This window comes from Hemibagrus wyckioides, linkage group LG07, assembly GCF_019097595.1.
Source record: "Hemibagrus wyckioides isolate EC202008001 linkage group LG07, SWU_Hwy_1.0, whole genome shotgun sequence".
Classification (NCBI taxonomy): Eukaryota; Metazoa; Chordata; class Actinopteri; order Siluriformes; family Bagridae; genus Hemibagrus; species Hemibagrus wyckioides.
In genome coordinates, this window is record NC_080716.1 from 9,124,457 (window position 1) to 9,145,514 (window position 21,058).

The window sequence follows — 21,058 nt, forward strand, 5'->3', positions numbered from 1 at the left end:
TAAAAGAGGAAAAAAGTGCAATTTATTTTGGAGAATTTGTCCAAAGACTGAACAAACAAGACCAGACTAGCTTAATATAGCTCTCTGAGCTTTAATGAACTGGTGGACGAAGGCGTACAAACCCAGACGGCTTGGGGTCCACTCTCTATAACCTCTGTTATAAAAGACCGTCTCTCCCACTGTCCACCTCAGACCACTGTTAACATTTCCAAAAAAATAAAATAAAAAAAGAACGAGCAACACAACTTTTAATAACACCTATATAAAGGCAATAAAAATTGCTTCAATAAACACACAAGTAACAGCTCGTTAATAAGAGGTTGTCCAGTTGACTTTAAGCCCATAAATTGGACATATAGAGAAAGAGAAGAGCGGTCACTCTTCTGAGTCCTGCGTCCCTCACTGAGGAGAGACAGACGCATTAGCGTGTGCTGTGTGCTCACAGCTACTCGGCCCCTCCCCTATGGTCAGGAAGGGATGTTGCTGGGGGGCGTGTCCTGCACAGCCCCCTCCCTTTGAGAGGGCGGGGTCATTAGTCTGAATCAGAATCACTGCTGTCCTCCGAGGAGCTGCTCGAGCCATCTGATTGGTCATCATCTTCTTCCTCATCATCCTCGTCATTCTGTAAAACGTGCAGGAAATTGTGTATGGCTAAGGCCAGGACAAGTACAGTGAATGTTTCAAGTAAAATTCAAGCATAATTGGCTTTTCTCCCAAGTATAAATATATATATACACATTTTAATATTTAAAAAAAAATACATTTTAATAATTTAAATATCAGTGACCCTGGAAAAAAAAATTGACATTGAAAGGAAAAGGAAATGAGCAAATTTCTGGAAAGACCTGAATAATATAACAGTTCCTCAAAACACCGCTAGCTAGATAGTCATGATGCTACTTGTCAGTTTGTAATTTATATTAATATCTATCTATAATATTATATTAATATCTATCTTTTAAGCTGCATTTGGCCATTACTCTCCTCACCTGTATATTTAATTTTGTAGTCTTTTTTTTACTGAACAGATAAACCTAAAACTGCTTTTTGGTTTTTACATTAGTCACTCCTATATCAAGCAGACTCGTTTTACACTGCATGCTCTAGGAGCTTACAATACATACAAGAATACATGCATAAATATTTATTAAAATATATATAACTATTTATATAACAGACATTTACACAAAGTTCAACCAAACCTCAAAACTTCACAAATCCAACATTTTAAAGCATTCCTGAGTCTGACCAAGCATTTTGATTTTTATCTACAGTTATCTAAACTAGTTATCAATAGTTTTTTTTCTTTAAAGTTGATTTAATATTAATCAACTGGGTCCTTAATCTTATCCGCAGGAGTCATTAATCTTATCTGCAACGGGCCCGTGTAGCTGCAGGCTTTCATTCCAACTAAGCAGGAGCCAGTCCTGATAATGACTGAAGGCAAAGAAAGATTAAACTCATGGAATCGGTTGTTTGCTCCTGACCGGTTGGAATGAAGACCCCTGAAGTTTTAATCCTCACTTCAAGTGTAGGACTATATCCCCACCTCATCATCTTCGTCATCTTCCTCATCTTCACTATCTGTGGAGGCGGATGACTCGTCATCTTCGTCCTCCGAGTCTGTTGAGTTTGTCTTATCGTCCTCTTCCTCTGAGTCTGAGGTGTCCTGCTGGAAACCACAGAGTCACACTTCTCTCTAATAAGCAGTTATTCTCCTCCTTCTGCATAACATCCATGTTTAAGGTTTTTTTTTTTTAAGGGCATACATTTTGCCATAGCCTTCACTATACTTTAAGAGCACTTGCTTTCTGTTAATGAAACTAATACATTTCTCAACACTATTTCCCTGACGCTGTGGCCTGAGTGGCCCATTGGATTTTTTTTTGACTGTGTTGGGCGAGTGGCCCTGAGAAAGCGGGCGTTACCTTGACCCGGTACGCCATGGAACGTTTGCCCCCCCCGGCCCCCAGCGCTGCAGCTCGGGCACCTACCGCCTTCCCCTTGGTGACACGCACTTTGGCTCCGGGACCTCGCGCCTTTGACGTGCTCCGCCGTTTCTGTGGACACACAGACAGGGGAGAGGAGGGGGGAGGGAGGGGAAGACGAGGAAAGAGAGCAACATGGGGGGAAAAAAAAAAACAAAAAACAAAAAAACACAAAAAAAAAAAACAAGAAAAAAAATAGTTCAAGCTCAAAGCAACAATTAGTAGCTCTGCAAAGCAGCCCATAGAACCATTACTGTCTCAAGTCAGGTTAGTTCCAGCTCACAAGTATACATAGTACTGATTTTAAAAAAAAGTTAATAGCTATTTATAAGATTACAATTCTACAAAACAGTCTATTCTTAGTCTTATACAACACTAAGCTGCTAGCAGCAAAAATAATTTGCCATGCATTGCACTGAAATCCATGCACATTTTTAAAACGTGTATAGCCAACACATTCAGTCCTCAGGGACCCCTGAGTAATCCGCATGTTTATTGTGTTTCAACTCCGAACACACCTGAGCTAGGAAACAGGGGCCGGGGAATGGTAATGGTGGCACAGGTGTGGCACTTTCATTCCTATTAATTCATTCATTTCTCAAATCTGAATCAATAGCGGAGCTGATTTTTTTTTAAAACTAACATATAACAAACAAACCAAACACAAAAATAAATGTCTGAGAGATGTGTAAGACCATGGAGGGAAAAAATTGGTCAGAAATATAGATAAGGAAAAAGGTGCATGAATCTTTTACAGATGTGCAAAGTCACAAAATTATCCAAGCATGTAGAACATCATTTTACAAGCCAAAATACATGTTATGTTTCCTGCAGTGGGTGTAATGAACCACACTGTTGCTGAGGGTTTGCAGATTAGATGCTGCATTTGTAAAAGACGGAGCTGAAGTGAGACGTGGACGGAATGGGGCTCCCTGAGGACTAAATCAGCATGGCTTCTAAAATGACCCACAACAAGTTGCACAATATGGAAGATGTTAATAAGCCAGAGTAAAATACTAATAATGAAATGGCTGAACTGAGACACTCACTGTAGAAGAGAACTCTTTGTACACGGCCCGCTCCTGAGGAGAGAGAGACTGAGAGAGAAAGCAAAAGAGAAAACAGGATCACTGACATCTGCACTTCACTGCTACAAACTGACTTCTGTCGCAGTGTGGGCAAAATGTAATGCGGCACTCGGTGTGTACCTTCACCCAGGCATCCAACTCTGCTTTGTACTCAAGTTGCTGCTCCTCCACCTGCTTCTTGTACTTGTCCTTCTGGCTCTGACTGAGCTTGTGCCAGCGCTTGCCGATCTCCACCATGCGCTCTTTGAGGCTGAAGTGATTGAGCTCGCCATTTGTGAGCAGCTCCTGGGAAAACATCTGATAGCCACTCCTGCATCAAAAGGAGAGAAGAAAGAAGGAGGAGAAGGTCAGATGACGAAGTGAACAGTTCCTCCATAATGGGAAGATCTCAGAGAAGGTATTGGCGTGCAGATTCGTCACTCACACAGGAGGTTTCTTGGGCTCTCCGTCAAACTTTGGCTTCCTCTGACCTTGGCCTGATGGCACCGTCCTCATCTCGACCAGCTCTCTCTGTAAATAAAGCAAAGCAGGATTTCAGGTTGCTTCAGGCATGTTAACTTAATAAAATAAAATTTAATACCAAAGACTACTTTGCAATATCACTGAATGAAAAAATGTCAGATATGTGGAAATCATGAATAGAGTTGACTGGGTATTGAAGGCAGCACAACAACCAAGTCACATTTATATCCAGCGCAATGCAAATACCACATGGGAATAAAGAAACAACAGCTAGAGTTGTGATAGCAGCACCCACTGTTTCACCTCTCCCCTGCTTTACTCTGCGGAAGATCAAGGTTAGGAGATGACCAACATTTTGACATTTCTTCAGTATGGATGAGAAGACAGTGGTCAAAACGTTTGGTCACTGACCACAGTCCGGTACTGAACCTCGTATCGCTTCTGGTCCTCGGCTGCTTTCTTGATCCAGGGGATCTTCTCCTTCTTCTCCATGCTCTTCCAAGTAGCCTCCATGGTGCTCTGAGCTTTCTTCCTGTCATTCTGCAAGGAAATACACTTTTGCATATAAAACAACTGGCTTGTCCATTTGGGCTTTTACATATAAAGGGCATTATCATGGGTAGAGGTATGCAAGTGTCCCGTGTTTAAAGCTACAGAAATAATAAAAAATGAAAAGGGAAATAGAAAAAAACTACAGATAAAGACAGGAGATGAACTGATGAAAATGGATGAATTTTAGTGAAAAACTAAGAGCTATTTCTTTTCAAAGAAAACTTTCACAAAACCGTCATGATAGTATGCATATTCTTTACTGACCGTCAGCACTTTTATCCTTTGTCTGAAACACTCTGAGTAAAGTGAGTTATTCTCACCCTGTATTTGGCCAGGTAGTCACCGATCACGCTCTGTTGCCACATCTCCTCTGCCGTTTTGGGCGTCTCAGGAAGTTGCGCCTTCTTCTTCCCGTCTTTCTTTTCCTTTGGCAGTCCATGGACCCACTGGTCTAACTCAGAGTCTCGACCCCGGTCCTATACCCCAGGGACGTCATCAGATTAAAGTGTCTAAGGCGATCGATGTGTCTAATATGCAATTCAGAAGAGCTACCCATGATGAATAAGTTTGGCAGAGTAGGGTTAACCCTACCTTGGCTGACGGGGATTTAGTGACAAAAGGGCTGCCTGCCCCCACATTGCTCAGCTTGGTGCCTCCCAGCTTCTCCTCCGTCAGGACTCGATCCCTTTCCTCTTCGGGTAGAGTCTGTAGTGAGATGAACCCCCCAAAGAATGCACACAGGCTGCTTAAGAATTAAACTGTTCAATATCTCTGAAGTGCATTGTTCTATCTGTAAAAACAACACTTGAATCCCTACCTCAAGAAACCTCTGGAGGTCAATCTCGTACTGCTTCTTTTTCTGTCGAGGCAAAAAAAGTAGGAGAATTGTGTGAAGTGGTTAGACCAGGACCGCTCAGTTCACGAGTACAGAAGACAGGCTATAACAGTCATCTTTATTATTAGTGGATCAATTTTTCACTGGCGGTCATTGCATGTACAGCTTACCTGTTCACATCGCTTCTGGTACATATCCTTCTCTTTCTGGGTCATCATTTTCCACTGCTTGCTGCACAGCACCATTCTCTCTGTGCTCGGGACGTCCTTCATGTTTACCATCAGCTCGGCGCAGTATAAAGAATATCCATTCCTGCAGAACAAAAGCTGATCACTGTCCCTGCAGGTCACGTTCCTTAGCAACCCGTTCTGCTTAATATGTTCAGATTTCACATTCCAAATGGATACGATTTCAAGTTCTTGTAGTTGCAAGTTCTATCTGATGTTATTTGCCATATTTAATGGATGAAAATGGATATACACTATATTGCCAAAAGTTTTTGGACATCTGCCTTTACATACACGAGTGCCATATGGATTTGTTCCGACATTTGTAGCTATAACAACTCTTCTGGGAAGGCTTTCCACAAGGTGTAGGAGTGTGTTTATGGGAATTTTTGACCATTCCTCTAGAAGCGCATTAGTGAGATCAGGCACTGATGTTGGACGAGAAGGTCTGGCTCACAGTCTCCACGCTAATTCTTCCCAAAGGTGTTCTATGAGGTTGAGCTCAGTTCCTCCACACCAAACTCACTCATCCATGTCTTTATGGAGCTTGCTTTGTGCACTGGTGTGCAGTCATGTTGGAACAGGAAGCGATCACCCCCAAACTGTTCCCACAAAGTCCCAAAATGTCTTGGTATGCTGAAGCATTAAGATTTCCTTTCACTGGAATTAATGGGCCAAACCTAACCACTGAAAAACAACAGCTCAAAGATTTGGAGGGATGTCCCAAAACTTTTGTCAATATAGTGTATGTGAATAAGCTTTTCATCAACAAAACAAATACAAAATATTAATAATATGAACGATAAAATGTCTATCTGCATTAGTTGTAGTGAGGCTCAAAATATTATACATCAAAAGATGAAGTTACAGAATTGCTAGGGAGATCCCTATAAATGATCACGTTTTATAGAAAAGTGGCTTCGTAAGATCAGGGAGATTTTATTACTGGGTGTCATCGCAATTTATTAATTGAAATATTCTTGCAAAAAAAGATTTATTGATGTATTCTGCCAATAGAACCAATAAAACATTTATTTAAAAAAATATAAATAACTATAGTTTTGATTGTAAATCATGGCTTGTGCTCCCTCTACAGGCTTAATATTTAGTTTGGAGAAACCTGTTGCTCCTCCAAGATCTGTAACAAAATGGGGATTTTGCCTCTTTTACATTTGATGGCTCTAAACATCAGTTTTTTACTGCTTCTAAACATAGTAGAGTTAAAAAAAACTTTATCATAATAAAGATTTATTACAGACAGCAGCGAGAACAGAGCAAAACTGAGCGTTACAGATAGCACTTTCAGTGTTTTCTGTCTAGTTTATATCTCAATGGACTACATGGAGTGGAGCTGTATCTCCAACCTATGAGAGGAAAATTGTCCAAAGGGACAATTTTATTATATTTCTTTAAAGGTGTTTTTGTATTGGGACAATACCACAGCATGATAAAAGCTTCAAAGACAGGACGTCTGTTGTTGTGAGTACACGATCACCTCCTTAGTCCAAATAATCAATGGAGGCTGGTTGAGACACGGCACAGAAGATATGCACAAACATATCTCATGCATAATCGCTTGCACCAGTGCTCAGCAACTCTATTATTAAAACCTTAGAAATAGTCAATCATTTAGTAAGAATATTGACTTTAAACACTAAAATCTGTTCAAGTCAATCCTGCCTAATACAGACGAGTGAAAATGTTTGGACATTGTGAGAACTGACTTGGTTTATAATCAGTCATGTATAGTTTTTCTCCTTATCCAAACAAAGATAAGCCTATATTTATTATTCCTGCAGTAAACCATGGAACTCTGCTTAATTTTCAGTTCAGATATAGTTTCTTTTTCTTTTGGCTTCTTGTTCCTTGTAAATTCTAGTTTGGTAGACACAACATTAACACCTAAACCTATATGCAAGTATAATATGAAGTAAAAACCTCTTTTCTCCATGTCTTAGTACAGTGTCAGTGTTTTTATAAATGTTTGTTTTTTCCACTGATGAGGGACAGCGTAATTCCATTCCACTTGGACTCCCTGCCTCGTGTCTGGATTGAAACTGTTGTGCCGCTCACGACTCACGTATATTTGTATTTAATGTCGACATTAATAGAAATCTGTCCCTCTACGCTAATCAGACACTGGTTCCCTCCTCTACACACGCACTTAAGGCCTTCCAAGCGAGTACACTTTTCAAATCTGCAGAAAATAGTGACATTAGCAGACATCAAGGTTGGGACATGTTCTTTAAGCTAGCAGACAACACCTACGGTGGTGGTTTAGTGGGCCGTCCATCAAATTTGTCCTTGAGCTGCCGCTCGGCTTTGGTCAGGACGGACTTGACGTGTTCTTCGGAGTTTGCGTCGGGGTGTGCTTCGTGGTACGCCCTCATGCTGTCCTGAAAGGCAAATACAGAAACATGCAAGCAGTTCTACTTCAATAACTTCGATCTTTATTGTGGTGTAAAGTACCTCGTAGTTCTTCTGCAGCTCCAGTGCTTTGCTGATCCATTTCAGTCGCTTTTTGTCCGAGAGCTGAGACCACTGACGCCGTAAAGCTTCTTTCAGTTCCTTTTGGCTTACCTAGGAATAAGAAACAACAGGGTTATATTCTGGTTATATAACTATTTCATAAAACGAGAACACTTAAACATACCCACCTCTGGGTGAAGCTTCATAAAGGTTTTCTTTTCATGGTTGTACCACAGCTGCTGAGGGGTTTTGGGCTTCTCTGGGAGGTCTGACTTCTTCCGTTCTTCTATCAGCTCGGGATGGTCTTCTCTAACAAAAAACACGTGTGTTGGTTTAAGAGAAGGCTTTTAAAACACTGTTATTTCAAAAGCGAGAGAAGGGGGCACTTACTTGAACCGTGCCATGTTTTTCTCAAAGGACTCCTTCTCCCTCTGGAATTCCTGAATGTATTTAAGCTAAACAGAGGAGCATATCTTTACAACACAATGCAAAACAAAAAGAAAAGCAACATTAACATACCAAGTGCTTTACAAAACTGAAAAACAAATCCAGTCATGTGTTCCTTCGGTGCACTCACCTTTTTCTTTTCGGGGAGCTCTTTGTATTTTTTGGAGAGGATCTTCGTTAGATCCAGGTTGCTCATCTCTGGATGGATTTTTGCATACTTGGCTCTTTTCTCCATAAAGAAACGAAAGTAGGGTGTGAGGGGCTTCTTCGGGAAGTCTGGATGTGTCTGTGGAGAAGGTCAAATAAACGAGTTGTACTAGGAAACAATTTGCATTCAATACACTGTAATGAGATTGTGAGGGAAGTCATCTTGACAACTCTTAGCATTTTGTTGGGAATCTTGGTGAAAAGCATCAAAACCTGTAATAACATACAGTATTTAGTACAATAACATTACCTTTAGTTTCTTTCCTTTATACGGGTTCTTCACATACTCTATTGCGTCGACAATGAGCTCCGTCATTGTCCTGTACTTCCGAACCTACGAGGAAAAAACGATTTTGTCACAACTCTGTGCTGAAGCTATCATATAAACATAGAAAAATGTTCTGTAAAACATTTGGGAACATTTATGCTGATTAAATATCTTTAAAAAACATTTCTTAACCAGTCTTTACCATTCTACACACACACACACTCGTCTGGTTAGTTGGCTCACCTCTGTGGAAACCTTCTGCCATTTCTGCTTACACATATCCCCGGTAAAGTTTCCAAAGCCCACTTTCTCCCAGTCAAAATGAGACTCTGTGGTCTTGTATTTCAAAGAGTCTGCATCAGGCAACAGACTCCTGATCCTCTCTAGCAGTGTCAGACAGTCCTCCTTACTCCACACATCACCATCTAACACAATCACACACAACAGAATATTAATATGTACTTGCTGTGTTCACAAGGAAGTTTTCCCCCCCAACAAAACAGTTTCCTCATAATGACTCTTATGTATTAAAGCTGGTTTGTGGGTAGACATAGCATACAGAGGCACACAGAGAGACTGTATCAAGAAGAAAACGATTTCTACGTAGCATAATTTGGGTCTCAGAAGTCTATAAATCACACAGATTTGCATGTATTTGTTTGGCAGTTGTGTTATTCAAACAGACTTAAAAACGGACAGAATGCGGTCTAGGTCAACAGTGTCAAAGTACCTCAAGACTACAAAATCTGACAAAAGGACATGGGCAAGGACAGGGTAGTTGCAGTAAAAGCACAGAGATTGCGGCATGCCTACCTGGTTCTAGTTTGATTCGCCCAGTCTGGGTGCCAGCCACGCTGCTGCTGCCATTCATGACTACACAGTCAAGGTGGCTCTGACCCGACCTGCAGGAATACAAACCCTCAAACCTGAGTGCAAAGAAACATAACAAATCATTATAAAACATGCAAGTGGTTAAAACTGCCACATTACACTAAAGACATGTTACACTTCACACCAAACTCCCATACCCTGTACCAGTTTCGTGTGGGTTTCCAAAAAAATGGCAGACTGGCCATGTTAAATTTATCCCTAGGTGGGTGTGTGTGTGTGCATGATGCCCTGTGACAGACTCCCAACCTTCCAAGAATACCTCTATGATCCTGAGTGCTTACTGAAGATGATGAATTCATAGAGATATTTTCTTTACACAGAAGCTGAATGAGCTCCAGCTGTTTGTTCCTGTGCCCTGTGTAAGTGTTATTAATTTGACCATTCGTGTTTTGTCCTTGTAAATGTCTACAATCATGCCAATTTCGTGAACTGGTGTGTTAAAACATGACATGGTTTAGATGATACACTGGGCACGGAGCATCAGAGGTCCAGCCTCCGGGTCAGATGATGTCCGATGGGAGTCTGCATGTATCTGGTGTAAAGAAAGTATCTGGTGCAGGAGGATGGAGCGCGCGCGCACACACACACACACACACACACACCACAACTTATGGACGAGTGGAAAAGCACCATCTTGGACGTATTTTAAAATCGTGCTTCTGGGAAACCTACATAAAAACATCTACAAAGCCTGGTGGAGAAAATGACTGAGGCGCAACGTCTCGGGTTGGATTCGTGGATTTTAACCCATAAACTCTAAGACTCTTTTTTAGCTGATTTTAAAAAGCCAACATTTTTGGAAACTATTTTTGGGCAAACAACGTCCATAGTTATACTGAGGAGCGAGGAATGACCCAGTCATGGTGGTGCGACTTCTCTACCTGGTGTCGGGAAGAGACAGCAGGCTACTTTAGCTATCTGTTTAACCCTAGTTTGGTTGCTAAAAATGCAGTAAATTATACTAAACATTCAAAAGTTTGGACATTTTGTCCGACATGTTGGCGTTTTTTGACGAAAAACTCAACAGCTTTTTATATTTTTTTTTTCCAATAATAAAGCAGGCTAGCTAGCACTAGCTAGCTCGGGCGAAGTTATGCCTGTTAAGTTGCACCTTATTTCCAAACAGTACAATTGCTAGTCAGGTTTCTGATGTTAATCCAGTTTATATGCATTACCAAAAAATGAGTACAGTTGCGAATATTTGTAGTTTAGTTCGGGTTGGTCAGGGCCCGTGTTCCCACCCGCCCTCCGCGAGCAGTGGCGCCGCGTTCCCCGGTGTCCTGGTGTCTCATTCCGCCTGCACAAGCTGAACCGAGCCAAAACACCTCAGATCCCAGGCGGAACCTTTTCATCCATTAACACCAACACTCTGATTATTATTAAGAATTATTCGCGTTTACGTTTCGAAAAACAGCCCAAACTATTCTCAGCAAGTCCGATAAAGTGAAATGTTAAAAATTGAAGTCACAACATCGCAAGCGGCCGTTTTAAAGGATTTTTTCTCATGTTCATCGTGTCCGAAGCCGCTTCTCCGCAGTGGAAGGATCCATATCAGGATCCATTTTATATATATATATATATATATATATATATGCTCTTCATTTCGTGCGGCGGTACCGACCATTGTCTGCACTCGAGCCCAGTAATGGCGCCGTGATTCCGGGAGGAGTCAGTACACAGCTTCCGCTGGCAACAACGCCTCGGGTAGCCCGCAGAAAACGCCACAAATATTTCTTTACACCAACAAGAATATCGAAAACAAATAATCCACGACTGTTCACACACCTTTATGTTTCCTTGCGCGTGCTGCATCTGCTGTAGTAGTATTAGGAGTAGCAACGCGCGCAACATTAAGAAAATAAACCGATTTTGTGGAGGGAAAAAACAACAACAAAAAAAAAACAAAAATGGATTTAATGATTTACAAATGTGGGTCAAATTAAAAACATATGTGAACATATGGTGTTTTTTTAGAATGACTCCTAAAGCCAGGCTTCGATAAATCCCAATATATAGTGTTATATTTATAATAAACCGAGTGCGAGCGGGCCCTTGAGCCTTTCTTCGCCCCGGAGTCTTCACTGCAGAGCCGCCATGAATGTTACAAAGACTCGGGGACGCGCCGTCTAAAAATGGGAGAAAACAGCACGAAAATCATCGAATGACTCACCTTTTTTTACAACACTTATTGCCAGATCCTCTTTGCAATCGATATGCCGTTCGACTTATGTGCAGTTAATGTTTATTAAGTATAATATGCGTCGATTTTTTTTAGCCGTAAACCCCGGGGAGTCAAGTCGAAACGGATCCGACAAAAGGAGCGTCTCGTTCGGTATGAAACTCCGCCCAGCGCCGCAGGGGGAGGAACTCTGGGGAAAAAACATACGAGGCAGAAAGGCGGACTTTGAGACTTTGAGAAAATATAAATTGTGCTTTGATTTTTACACAATTGGTTTTTTTTCCAAGCGCAGGTAGTAAATGTTTAATGTTTATTTACGTTTTTAGCTTCTTGCACATACACCAGACTTCCACTTTACTGCTAACTGTAGCTGCACCACACACACACAGCAGACTGTGTTTAATATTCTGAACTCTTTTCGAATGGGATTGATTTTATTGCACAAAACAAGTCGGTAATTATCCAAGCCTGACATCAGTATTACTCTTTTATTCGTCTTCAGGAACTAACCCGAGTCTCTGAGCCCAGTTCCATATAAACAGCGGATATAGTGAAGGTGAAGTGTTAGCTGAGCTCGTGCGCTGCGCGTGCTGATAGTGAAGGTAAAGTGAGTGTTCGCTGAGCTCGTGCGCTCAAAACAAGCATCCATTAACGTGTTAAATCCATGTCGGTGTGTAATTCCTTGGTTTTTAGAGGACATGCGTGTGGCTCGCAGAGTGTGTGTGCCGTTAATGTGGTGGTGTGAAGCGCTGAGGAAGAAGAGGATGTGGAGACGCCATGGACCAGCACCGGAGCCAAACATCCCCGAGCATGAAGCATCAGAGCTCCGTCCCAAAATACACTCTCTCTCTCCTGCTAAAGTCTTGTTCTGATGTGCTCGCTGCCACCATGATGACCACCGTCTCATCTCTGACTTCAATCACATCAGGCAAAAAAAAGAAAAAAAGTCACTTTAAGTGAAGAAGCTACTGAACTATCACTTCGAGCATCAGTGACTTCCAGCTCAGCCCTGACCCCCCACACACACCCCCTGTTCTGCACGCGCTCTAGCCGCTCTTCTCCTCACACACCTGACTCCCTTATCAGTTAACTAACTGACCACATGTCACGTGACCTTCCCGTCGACGTGGAAGGAGACCCTGCATAAGTTCTTACTACCAACACTTGGAACCACTAGCAAAAAAATAACTAGCAGTCTTTAAGTATTAAACCCAATATAACACATGAAATGCATCATCTGCAACTATAACTCTCATTAAGTGGGGCAATATTTATTATTCTTCACGTGAGCAACGGCCCATCGGACGTCCATCAAAATAAAAGTCTGTGTGTGTGTGTGAGACCCACTGAATCTCGCCAAGTGTGGATCATTGTAAGGGGAATTTAATTATGTAGTACAGATCGGTTTGTTCAGTTTAATCAAGTACAGTGAAGTATATTGAGTGTGTCCTAAATTTAGTGTTGCTTGTGTTTTGTTTTTAAATTGGGGCTTTTATTTTGTTGGGATTTCGATATTGTGGTCAAGCGATGCTAGAGTCACACTTCTCATCAACATTATAAACAGCTATAAAAGCTAGCTGTAGAAGAAACAAGAATGTTTGTGGTGTTTAATGAAGACTGTTTGTGTATTAAGGACCTTCACAAGACAATCTTTGCGAAGATTACTACTACCGCTTACAATAATAATAATAATAATAATAATAATAATAAAGCAGTGTGGTCACAGCTAAATATTAAAGCACGGTTCATAGTCATTCAATAAGGAGGTCAAATCTAAGCTGCTGTAACACAAGAAATTCCCTCATGGGATCAATAAAGTATATCTATTTCCACTAAATTGCCAAAAGTTTTGGGACGTCTACCTTTACATACGCAAATGTAATATGGAGTTGTTCCACCCTTTGCAGCTATAACAGCTTCAACTCTTCTGGGAAGGCTTTCCACAAGGTTTAGGAGTGTGTTTATGGGAATTTTTGACCATTCCTCTAGAAGCACATTTGTGAGGTCAGGCACTGATGCTGGACGAGAAGGCCTGGCTCTCAGTCTCCGCTCTAATTCATCCCAAAGGTGTTCTATCAGGTTGAGGTCAGGACTCTGTGCAGGACAGTGAAGTTCCTCCACACCAAACTCTCTCATCCATGTCTTTATGGACCTTGCTTTTTGCACTGGTATGCAGCCAGGCAAGTACCGTCCTCTTGGCAACTGCCAAACCCAGACTTGTCCATCGGCTTGCCAGACAGAGAAGCATGATTGGTCCCTCCAGACAACACCTCTCCAATGCTCTGGAGTCCAGTGGCAGCGTGCATTTCATCACTGCATCTGATGCTTTGCATTGATGTATGGCTTGGATGTATGTATGTATATGCTTGGCCATGAAAACCCATTCCATGAAGCTCTCTGCACACTGGTCTTGAGCTAATCTGAAGGCCACAGGAAGTTTGGAGTCTATTCTAGTCTGTAGCTATTGACTCTGCAGAAAGATGGATGGTGACTTCTGTGCACTGTGCTCCTCAGCATGCGCCGACCCCCCTCTGTGATTTTACGTGGCCTACCACGTCGTGGCCGAGTTGCTGTTGTTCCCAATTGCTTCCACTTTGTTATATTACAACTAACAGTTGACCGTGGAATATTTAGTACTGAGGAAATTTCATGAATAGGCTTATTGCACAGGTGGCAACCTATCACGGTACAACGCTTGAATTCGCTGAGCTCCTGAGAGAAACCCGGTCCTTCACAAAGGTTTGTAGAAGCAGTCTGCATGCCTAGATGCTGGATCCTATACACCTGTGGCCATGGAAGTGATTGGAACACCCAAAACTTTCAGCAATATAACCTATCTACCTATCTACCTATTTATCTATCTATCTATCAAAGAGTAAATGCAATACAATAACAGCACATATGGGTAGAAATGTTGAGTTGCTTTATTGAGTCTGCACTGTGCATAAACACAGAGGACTTTCTGCTTTCACACAGTCACATCATGGTCAAATCACACCTCTTCACCATCATTCACACTAACAAACACGGTCACTTCTGCTTTACGATTTCTCATCAAGCAAAAGCAACTACACAGTTTCATCCGGCCCGCTTTACAGCAATATCGTATTAAAAGGCACTACATCATAAGCTCAAGTGATTGTAACACAAGTGTTTTTGGCAAGAGCAAATGGAAAAGTACAGTTCCATACATAAGTACAATAGCATTTTGTTCAAGATTTTGAGAAGAAAAAAAAAAACAAAACAAAAAAAAAATCAGTTTGAGTGTTATAGTTGGAATGTAAGACAGATTGCACTTGTAACAATTAACCCATCTTTTTGTCCATTACATGTTTAAAAGAATTATGAACTCACTGACAGACAAAGTAGAAAAATATAATTAGGCCCCAAAAACAACAAAACATGCAGAAATGTTCAAGATTTCAGCTTTATACTGCATCTTTGGATATTAAACTATTTTTTTTTTTAATAATGAAATCAGACTAAAATAAACAGGCACAATGTTAAAAACTATTGTGTAGACACGAACGTTTGAATCAGACGCCTATCTTTAGATTAAAACCTGAAATAGTTTTAAGATGTGGCTCATCATTGCCAGCCTATACCACAGAACCCTTTAAAAATGTAATTCATTGACCTACCTGGCAATGCTGAGTACCATCATCCTTTATCACTTTCAGTTATAGTGCTAAACTACTACAGCTTTAATGTGAAACGATTAAAAATATATTCAGTAGCCACGTATTTCAGAATGAAGCAGATTTAGTCACACAATAACGGAAGATACACACTTAGCGTCGAATTTTTCCTATTTAGGGAACGGATAAACTCCCTACAGCAATAGCGCAGCTTTTTATACACTGGTCTCTTGATACTTATTTGGCTTTAAATATATAACGATATATAGAACGATAAACACTAGTTACATACATAACCGCAGTTCTGTCATCACCAGACAACCGCCAGGGACGGCAAACATCACCCGGATGTGCGTGTGTGTGCGTATACATGCTGAGAACTGACAATATGTGATATAGTATTTGCAATAAGGAATTTATTCGATTAGTGCTGGTTCCAAATGAACGGCAACCGTACTGAACTAGCGTGTTGTATCACTCTTGCTGAGTCTCACAAAAAGATATCCAGGTGATATTCAGCACCTCTGGTTGGTTAGTGCATGTGAGTCGGTGTATGTAACTAAAAAAAAAAAAAAGAAAAGAAAAGTTGCATATTTTTCGCAATAGATCTGAAATATACAGTCATTAAAGAACACTGAGTTTCGTGAAAACAACCGCTTTCTTTTCAGTGCTGGTCCGAAGGGAAAAAAAACAAAAAAACAAACCTTGCCAACAGTTCTACTACGTAAATATTTCCAGATGTTTGAAGTGTTTCAGCCTACATCAGATTTCACCCTGGTTTCAGTACGATGACAAATCAATAACAAAAACAAAAGCGTTATGATTGGTCATAAAGTGCTCCATGTGGGGGAGGAAGGTGAGGGGTTGTTTGTGTGTGTGTGTGGGAGGGGGATTGTCACGTTTCACACTTACTACACAAATATACACCTGGGTGTTAGTACACACTAAACCTTGTGGATAAACAACTATATACTGACAACCGTTAAATACTCAAATATAGTTTTACTAAATCAGTTAAAATTCCAGATGGTCACAAAGTGATAAAATGCTTCTATAGGCATGACGGTCATGGAACAGAACTACAGTGACTTTAAATAGTCACTGACTGGTGATAAAGGTGATGGGTTGAAAAGTCTATAGGATTGTGTGATTCCACTCATTCGTTCAGGTTCGGGTCAGTCGGGGGCGGCGGTCACACCGGCACGTGCATCTCTGTATACTCGTCTTGTCCTTCCCTCATGTTGAAGGTGGGCTCTGCGTCGTCCGCGTCAAGCTGTGAAACACGCACATGATGAGGACACAGGCACAGTGAAACGTACAACATTAAAGCCAGTAGACTAGTGTTCTAACAATGTTGTGAATGTGTGACTTTATACCAAGTAAAGCAAATAAATTGTCCCGTTGTTTAGACAGGTATCTTATTTGACTATTTTATAAACAATAACATTAATAATAACCAAAGTGACTGTATATACCACTCGTGCCATTGGGAGTCTTCTGTGACTATACTCTAAGGCATAATAAGAAACCAGTTCTTTACCGCAGCCTTATTTAGGTACAGTTGTGGGACGGGCGATTAAGGCTATGGGTTCTGGCCGTAGCACAACCAAGCTGCCACTGTTGGACCCTTAACCCTCTTTGCTCCAAGGTTGCTATATCACAGCTGACCCTGTGCTCTGACCCCAACTTCTTAACAAGCTAGGATATGTGAAGAAAACCGTTTCACTGTGCTGTAATGGGCATGTGACAAATAAAGGCTGCTTCTTTCTATTTACATTTATGGCATTTGGCAGATGCCCTTAGTGTTTTGAGGTGCGAGGGTATTGGTCCGGATTTGTCTTTGTAGGCAGGCATCAGGGTGTTAAATCTGATGTGGGAAGCTACAGGAAGCAGGGTGGTGTGGGAGAAGTTAGGAATGTTGAAAACAAGTCACGCAGCTGCATTTTAGATCATTTACAGAGGTTGAATGGCCCTCAGATGCAGACCTGCCAGGAGCGAGTTGTAGTCCAGTCTCGAATTGACAAGAGACTGTACAAACACCTGAGTGACGGGAGTGGATAGAAAGAGACAAATATTTCTGATACTGCACACTATTAACTAGGATGATGAACACATCCTGCTTGTCTTGTGCATTGAAAGAAACTCTGCTGGTGGAGGAAGGCAGAGTTAGAGCAGGACAATGTAGAGGAAGAGAAGGGAAAGAGGGTGTTGAAGTGTTTGGGTGTCTCCACAGCTGTGCTGTATGGCTTCCTGGCTCTTTTGAGTCCATTCTCCGTGCTTTATTATGTGGACACTTTTGTGTCTATTTACAAATAAACACAATTAGGAACCACAACTGGTGCTGCTGCAAATGTTCACTCTGTGTTCTCATTAATATTCAAATCCCTTCTAAAACAGTGTTAAAGTGTTAAAGACCACAACAATGCCACAAGTGCGCTACCAGGAGCACCTTCTATATCAGTGTAGAAGACAAAACGGCCAGTAAATGTAGGTGCTGGGACATTGTACTTAATAAATAGGCAAAGGTGTGTATACTATACATCAGAGCTGACTTCTAATGGATCCTTTTACAGAATAGCTCTGATCAACATGTCATAATGCAAATATTATGAGAAACACTCACACACTGCATCTCTCGCTGGGTGAAGATCCTCGGCAGCAGGAACCTCCTGATGGGCACGGTGAGGATAAGGACGAAGGGAAAAGCTAATGAAGCCTGGGTAGACATGACGGCCCAGAGTCCAGCCAAACATACCACCTGGATGCCTGTGTAAAGGTGCATGCGTAGAGTGCGTACCTGAAACAGACAGGTTAAAGGTTAAGGTGATGCTCGGGCATGACTTGTTTATAGAACAGCTGGGTTACAGCTTCCTGCGAGATACTTATTACATAGTGGCACTACATTAGAAGAGCTGACTGACCTTCCGCACATACATATGGTCCGGGTGATATTTGGGAGGCATCAGCAGCAGCATCATACGCTCGGTCAGCTGGATGCCGTTGAGGGACATAACCCCCATGTAGAGGAAAATACCGAACAGAACGGCGATGGGGATCTTCCTTAACACGTCCCCAATCACAATGGAAAGACCTGAGGAGAGACAGACAGTTAAGAGAAAGAGCAATTGCAAACAGAGATTGATGTGAAACAAAAATACAGTAAAATATATATTACGTAGTAAAACACAGGCTTGTGGTCACATGACCATAACACACACGTGCATGTTGAACATCCCGTTCCTTTACTGTTGTAATAAACTCCCCTCTTCTGGAAAGGCTTTCCACTAGATTTTGAAGGGTGGCTGTGAGGATGTGTGTTCATACAGCTGCAGGAGCAACAGGCAGAGAGATCAGACAGTGATGTTGGGCAAGGAGGCTTTGGCAAATCAGATCTTCATGGCTTGCACTGTGCACACCGTCATGCTGGAACAAGTTCGGGCCTCTTCGTTCCAGTGAAGAGAAACATCACACAAAGACATTCTGTACAACAGTTTGAGGAAGGTCCACATATGGGTGTGATTATCAGATGTCCACAAGCATTTAGCCATATTTGGTGTATTTAGTACATCTAAAAACCTTGTCATTTCTAAAACAGCTCTGTTTTCCATCTTCCCCACATGTTCCAGTATCACACAGAAGGCACCTCTATCCAGAGGTGTCCAATCTTATCCGAAAAGAGCTGAGGTGTGGGTTCAGGATTTAATTTCATCCAAGCACAAACCACACCTGAGTCTACTGAAATCAACTCAAGATCAGCTAATTAAACAGGTAGAATCAGGTATGGCTCCTGCTTGCCTGGAATGAAACGCAAAGTTATCTGTGGAGCTTGTGTCTGTGTGCAAAACTCACCAACGAGAACTGCTACCAGAAGTCCAGTCACCCTCTGCTCCTTTACTTCCTGGATGCGTGGTTTATCGCCAGGTGCCACAGCCTTACTCATGACAGTGAGGGCATTTGCGTGGGTCACGGAGCGTACGGTTGCAGCAGCCAGCCAGGGCAGACCAAACAGCGCCGAGATCCCACCCACGGCTACGATGATCAACAGGTCTAAATGAAAGCCAGACCCCTTCACCAGCATCCTCTCCTTCTTACTCACGATAAGACTGAAAAAAAAGGAGTAAAAATCTTTTAACAATTTTCTCACATACTTATGACACGACCATACAAATCAAACGCATGAACAAAAGATGGAGATCATGCGGAAAAGTACTGAGTATCATCAAGACCCTGGTGAAACTCACGCTGTAGACACGTGCATCATCACAATGCAGCGCAAACGCATCATGTAAACAGGCAAAAATGCAAAACATCAGCAAGTTCAAACAGAAAAAAAGTGCTAAAAGGTGCAGATTCAGGAGCAGGGAGTGAGAATGAGATCAAGGAAGAATTTCACCTTTAAGTCAATGTAAATTTAAAATTAATTTTTAACAAGTAAATACTTTTTAAAATAAAATATCTTAAATAAATAGCTAGAGATTCAAGTACTTTTACCATGTTCCATTCACCTTGTGCACATGGTCAAGACTTCATGCTCAATTGGATTGTTTACTGTACTGTAATAATCTCCACTGAAGGTCATTCAGGATGATCACTGACTAACCAAAGCAAGCCAAAAGCAACTTAAGTACCATTTTCTCTTAATTTAAATTCCAGCCTGCTAGCTGACATGCTCCTCCCATTGCAGAAAAGCCCTAACATGTAAGGGTTAGTGATTAGCGTCGCCCTGACTGATGGAAGAAATCGATTCGGCTGTTAAAATTCTAACTCCGTCCAAATTTCCTAAGCAAATGTGCATCAAGGAATGTGTCAGATCCTGTTGGCTCACGTGGTGATCTGTGTCTCCATGAAGATGAGGATGAAAACGAGCAGGGCAGGCAGAATGCTGGCAGCCATCATCCAGATCGGGAACTGACCGTCAGAGCCCAGTGGGTTGATCACCCAGCCCCGTTTCTTTGGACTGGTCACGCTGAAGCCGTCCGGAACGCTCAGCTTCTGTAGAGGACAAGGACGAGCGCTAAAAGTCAGAGCTGGTGGAGGTGAGTTTAGCTCACCTAATGTAGCTGTATCTACTAATATACTAACAAAACTTTAACCTTCTCTTAATCCGTTATGATATGAAGTGTATGTAAGATATAGGACAATAAAATGCTCTGCTATTCTTTTCAACAGCTCACCTGCGTGAAGGTGTCTTTGATGCTATAATCCACCAAAACCATGATGAAGATAGCGATGGGAACACCAAAATCTCCAATCACCCTGCGGAGCTGCACCACAACAGAACATGGATTTAGATGCACTTTCACACCATAATTGTAAACCAGCTCATTATAAAAATATAGCAAGGTGTAAAGCAGGACGGTCCAGAGTCCAGCACAGTTTGGTGGTTTTCCTGCTCAAACACACATGATAACTAACCCTGGAAACTGCTCAGCTGAATCATAGTGGTTAAGATGTTGGACTACTGATCTGAAGATTTTGAGTCTACCAAGCTGCCACTGCTGGGCCCTCAAGCATGGCCCTTAACCCTCAATTGCTCAGATGTATAAAACGAGATAGAATGCAAGGCTCTCTGGATAAGGGTGTCTGGCTAAAGCCATAAATGTAGGTGTCACCATTTTTCACAATTTGGTCCTTCTGACAAGTGCCACCCACTCTCCAGCTCTGCCCAGTCACATGGCAACTACCAAACAGGACGCTTGAAGGCTCCTCAGAGACGGGTGAAGCCACTGCATCACAGGGCACATTTTTGCCACATGAGCTCACAGACACACACAACTGCTTAGTTGTGCTCTGACAGGAGACAGAGT

At 41.8% G+C, this 21,058-nt stretch overlaps 2 protein-coding genes across 13 annotated transcripts in view; both read right to left on the reverse strand.

Moving 5' to 3' along the window:
* On the reverse strand, positions 1-11,786 carry ubtfl (upstream binding transcription factor, like). Of its 8 annotated transcripts, none has more exons than XM_058394789.1 (20): positions 11,605-11,786; positions 9,357-9,445; positions 8,787-8,968; positions 8,526-8,609; positions 8,199-8,354; positions 8,012-8,076; positions 7,810-7,930; positions 7,622-7,732; positions 7,421-7,548; positions 5,096-5,237; positions 4,908-4,949; positions 4,682-4,795; positions 4,411-4,566; positions 3,950-4,078; positions 3,501-3,586; positions 3,197-3,386; positions 3,038-3,085; positions 1,929-2,060; positions 1,550-1,672; positions 1-622 (listed from the first exon to the last, which is right to left on the reverse strand). In XM_058394789.1, exons 2-20 carry the CDS (start codon positions 9,412-9,414, stop codon positions 533-535), a joined length of 2,157 nt encoding a protein of 718 aa, XP_058250772.1. In that variant the 5' UTR covers positions 9,415-9,445; positions 11,605-11,786; the 3' UTR covers positions 1-532. The 8 variants fall into 8 exon arrangements, with proteins under 8 accessions (XP_058250772.1, XP_058250774.1, XP_058250776.1 ...); XM_058394791.1 differs by having other exon boundaries at positions 3,968-4,078; positions 9,357-9,469; XM_058394793.1 differs by having other exon boundaries at positions 1,550-1,669; positions 1,995-2,060; positions 9,357-9,469.
* A 2,729-nt stretch (positions 11,787-14,515) lies between these two features.
* slc4a2a (solute carrier family 4 member 2a) overlaps positions 14,516-21,058 on the reverse strand; it is a 37,591-nt gene continuing 31,048 nt past the window's right edge. For 4 of the 5 annotated variants that reach the window (XM_058394766.1, XM_058394765.1, XM_058394768.1 and 1 more), the window contains 6 exons: positions 20,426-20,515; positions 20,077-20,243; positions 19,101-19,354; positions 18,173-18,342; positions 17,875-18,048; positions 14,516-16,524 (listed from right to left, as the gene is read on the reverse strand). In XM_058394766.1, the coding sequence (XP_058250749.1) occupies positions 16,444-16,524; positions 17,875-18,048; positions 18,173-18,342; positions 19,101-19,354; positions 20,077-20,243; positions 20,426-20,515 (936 nt within the window). In that variant the 3' untranslated portion in view covers positions 14,516-16,443. Of the gene's footprint in view, positions 16,525-17,874; positions 18,049-18,172; positions 18,343-18,369; positions 18,578-19,100; positions 19,355-20,076; positions 20,244-20,425; positions 20,516-21,058 lie in introns of those variants that run through there. The other variant, XM_058394770.1, reaches the window with a different exon arrangement.